The sequence below is a fragment of the Sinocyclocheilus anshuiensis genome, unplaced genomic scaffold (assembly GCF_001515605.1).
Source record: "Sinocyclocheilus anshuiensis isolate Anshui unplaced genomic scaffold, SAMN03320099.WGS_v1.1 scaffold454, whole genome shotgun sequence".
Classification (NCBI taxonomy): Eukaryota; Metazoa; Chordata; class Actinopteri; order Cypriniformes; family Cyprinidae; genus Sinocyclocheilus; species Sinocyclocheilus anshuiensis.
In genome coordinates this window covers 1,744,355-1,748,358 of record NW_015548217.1, presented here as the reverse complement: position 1 = coordinate 1,748,358, position 4,004 = coordinate 1,744,355, and the positions used below count along the sequence as shown (strand labels likewise).

At 35.7% G+C, this 4,004-nt stretch overlaps 1 protein-coding gene across 1 annotated transcript in view; it reads left to right on the top strand.

Moving 5' to 3' along the window:
• The first annotated feature begins 2,070 nt into the window (after window positions 1-2,070).
• gsg1l2b (gsg1-like 2b) overlaps window positions 2,071-4,004 on the top strand; it is an 18,047-nt gene continuing 16,113 nt past the window's right edge. Inside the window, exon 1 of the mRNA XM_016440801.1 lies at window positions 2,071-2,495. Coding sequence (XP_016296287.1) covers window positions 2,195-2,495 — 301 coding nt within the window. The 5' untranslated portion in view covers window positions 2,071-2,194. The remainder of the gene's footprint in view (window positions 2,496-4,004) is intronic.

Here is a 4,004-nt window from a genome sequence, read left to right as displayed (position 1 = left end):
AGCTAGAACACTCCTAATGAAAATGTATGGTTTCATTGTTGTCTTCTCTTGATTTTATTGAAATTGTCATTACATTTTTTTTTTCAAAACCACTTAAACCTCCTGCCCTCTGTGCATTACTCAATACTACTTCATACAGATTCATCCTGATACTCCTCGTTTCGTGATTCACCTGCTATGAACTCAACAACATCACACAGACTCTGGTGAGTTTATACACTCTAAAAAATGCTGGGTTGTATTTAACCCAGCATTTTTTAGAGTGTAGTTTGTTTTTGTGTAATATACATTTGATTTTGAAATAATAGTTAATAGTGAAGTAACTGTGTATGTATTTTCTGTCACAACCATATGAACTTTATCCTGCAGAGTTGCTTGGGATTCTGTGGAACATCAATCTACTTTTGTTTAGGTCCTATAGTAGCTTGCAGCACCAGCAAAATAAAATGGCTACTGCGTTTAATATGTGTCATGTGTAAAATACGGTTATTTTCTCATCCCTGTCAGCCTGCGGTGACATTTTAATAGATGGAGATGAAATCAGTTTGAAACCATCCTGAAATCTCAAATGATTCATTCATCATCAATGTGAACGGATGTGATTTGTCAATAATTTGACATCACTGCTTTTGTGTCTGACAGCGTTGACCCATATTGAGAGATTTAAAAGGGGGAAATACTACTTCAAATATCAGACTGATTCAACATCATTTCTATTTGTCACTTCTGTAGCCTATTTTGTTTTTCTTTCACTTACATCGTGTACATAACACAATAATGGAGTGCCTTCCCAGCTAACAGGGAATGTTTTCACAACATTAACATTTTTTTAAGTTATATACATGTTAAGACAAAACATTCCTAAAGTAGGCTAATGTTTATGGAGCATTCTCATAACTTTATTAATGTTTGATAGCCTATATGTTCTCATTACGTCATTACGTTGAGAAAAGAAATCGACATTCTCAAATGCTATTTGTACTCGAACGTTCTCACAATGTTGAGAGAAAACTTAGAATATTAAAAATAAATGTTTAAATAACATATTTTGGCTGAAAATAAAGTTAGTAGAACGTTGTAAGGAACGTTTTTTTGTAATAAAAATTGCATTTTTAATGTTCTTATTAAAATAAATATTCAAATAACGTTATATTTTGGGTGAAAATAGTTAGTAGAAGGTTTCTGCTACCATTAAAGGGATAGTTCACCCAAAAATGAAAATGTGATGTTTATCTGCTTACCCTCAGGGCATCCAAGATGTAGGTGACTTTGTTTCTTCAGTAGAACAGATATGATGATTTTTAACTCCAGCCGTTGCAGTCTGTCAGTCGTATAATGCATGGCAATGGTAACAAAATCTATGAGAGTAAAAAAAACATGCACAGACAAATCCAAATTAAACCCTGCGGCTAGCGCGTACCCACCTCACGCACCGGATGCCGTGCGTGCGCCCAAAGACAGTTGGACATAGTGGTGTATTAAAGGTAAAAAAATGATATAAATACCGTTCGGTTTCTGGCACAAACCGATCGTTTCGTGTCTTAGGACATCAATGTGTCGTCACGAGCCGCAGGGTTTAATTTGGATTTGTCTGTGCATGTTTTTTTTACTCTCATAGATTTTGTTACCATTGCCATGCATTATACGACTGACAGACTGCAACGGCTGGAGTTAAAAATCATCATTTGTGTTCTACTGAAGAAACAAAGTCACCTACATCTTGGATGCCCTGAGGGTAAGCAGATAAACATCAAATTTTCATTTTGGGGTGAACTATCCCATTAAATAACTCATAAACTGGACGTTTAACGTTTTAGAAACATCTCAAAAACAACGTTTTTATAGCCTAACCTAAAAATTATACCCTAAACCTAAACAACGCCAGAGGTAGCCTAATTGCAAACACACTTGTTATAGTCCACTGAGTTGTGTCAGCTCATACAGAAGGAGATCCAGATGTTGGCAGGGTTCTTTGTGAGCACTGGATCCATGCTGATTTACATATTTGACGGGGAATATCTGACTGGGCGATGTGGCCTCGTGCTTTCATTGTGTGTCTGACATCACATGAGAAATGAAGCGCGCAGGAGCTCAGCGTGCAGAACTCTGTGAGAGCAGCGAGAGAAGAAGCACTGCACGCCAACACATGACAAACCACCGGGGTTAAACAGCAGCGGGATCCGTGTTCATCATCATGGGGATGGACCGGCGGCGGAGAGCCTCGCTCGCGCTCACCTTGAACTTCCTCGCGCTGATCCTCGCCATATCCGCGCTGACCACCAGCTACTGGTGCGAGGGGAACCGGAAAGTTGTCAAGCCCTTCTGTACCGGACCGGTGACCGTCAAACAGACGCACTGCATTAGGTACAACAGCTCGAACATCAACGACAGCCGGCTGGTTCAGTATATCTGGGAGACCGGCGAGGATAAGTTTGTTCTGAGGAAGTTCCACACCGGCATCTGGTTCTCCTGCGAGCAGAACGTCGACCTTGTCGGTAAGGATGCGGCTTTTCTTCCCGTCACACCAGCAAACGGCAAAGAACGTTTCGTTAACGTTCCCATTAAGTTATAAAAACGTTATTTCTTTTTGAAACGTTTGAACGTCCGTTTTTTGAATGTAGAAAGAATGTTTCTTTTTATGAACGTTACAGGAACATTCCAAAAGGTTATGAGAATGTTACATTTCAAGGTTCTCTCGTCGTTTAAAATACCCATTTTTCACATTTAAAGAACGTTTTTTCTATCCGAACGTTGGAGGAACATTCCATTGTATCATTTTGTAAACGTTATGAGAATGTTACATTTGAATGTTCTCTCAATGTTCAAAACACCCTTTTTTTTTTTTTTACATTTAAAGAACGTTTTTCTTGGTTATGCAAACATTAGAGGAACATTGCATTATATCGTTTTGAAAATGGTATGAGAATGTTACATTGCTATTCCTGAAGAATGTTATTGAACAGTTCTGAACAAGTTCTGCGAACATACAGATAACATCATAAGGACATTCCAAGAACATGTTTCCTCTCAACATTATGAGAACGTATAACAAATATTAATTATGTTATAAGAACGTTCTATAAACATTACTTTAAGAATGTTTTGTCTTATAACCCTTACAAAATATTAATGAAAGTCAGCGTTCCCTGTTAGTTGGGTTGGCTTCATCCAATCACAGTGTGAATATTCAGCTTTTGAAGTGTGTAAACCTTGTTTTTGCCTTCCTAACATCACTAAATAAATTATGATGACTATCAAACAAGACTGTTTCCTTTTTAAAATTCATTAATGTCAGGGGATGCTGTAGCCTGAATAGCAGCTCAAAAACCTCTCTTTTTCATCATATATGTATTGTGATAAAGATCAACTTTTTGACAGGTGGTCTGATTTAATTAGGTTGTTCTGTCTAGTTATTGGACGCACCTCTAAACCTACTGACCTATATCCATATCCATTACTCATTCAGCAAAACAGCTGTTTTTCTTCTAGGACTAGCTGTAGTTGTTTGAATAATTCTTTCTTTCTTTCTTTCTTGGTATCATTTTACAATAATTAACAATGAAAACATCTACTAATACTTTATTAAAATCAAAGGCAGTATCTGTTCATAATATTTAATGAAACTGACATGAACTAACAATGAATAGTTTTTTTATTTACTAACATTAACAAAAGATGAATAAATACTGTAACAATTGGATTGCTCATTGCCAATTAATATTAGTTAATGTAATTTATTTTTCTCACCTGGGGCTTTCATATACTGTTTGAAAAAACGGTATTTGATATTTCTATTATTTATAAGGATTTATGCAATAAACATAAAAAACTACATAAAACATATATTAAGCGCTCCAATGCATATAACTGCAACAAAGAAAACATTGAAATTTATTCTGGAAATGCTCCTTTTCCATAAATTAAAAATGCAAAACTTTAATAATATTTTATTAAAAGGCTTGTTTTTATATATTGTAAAAAAAAAAAAAATAATATATATATAT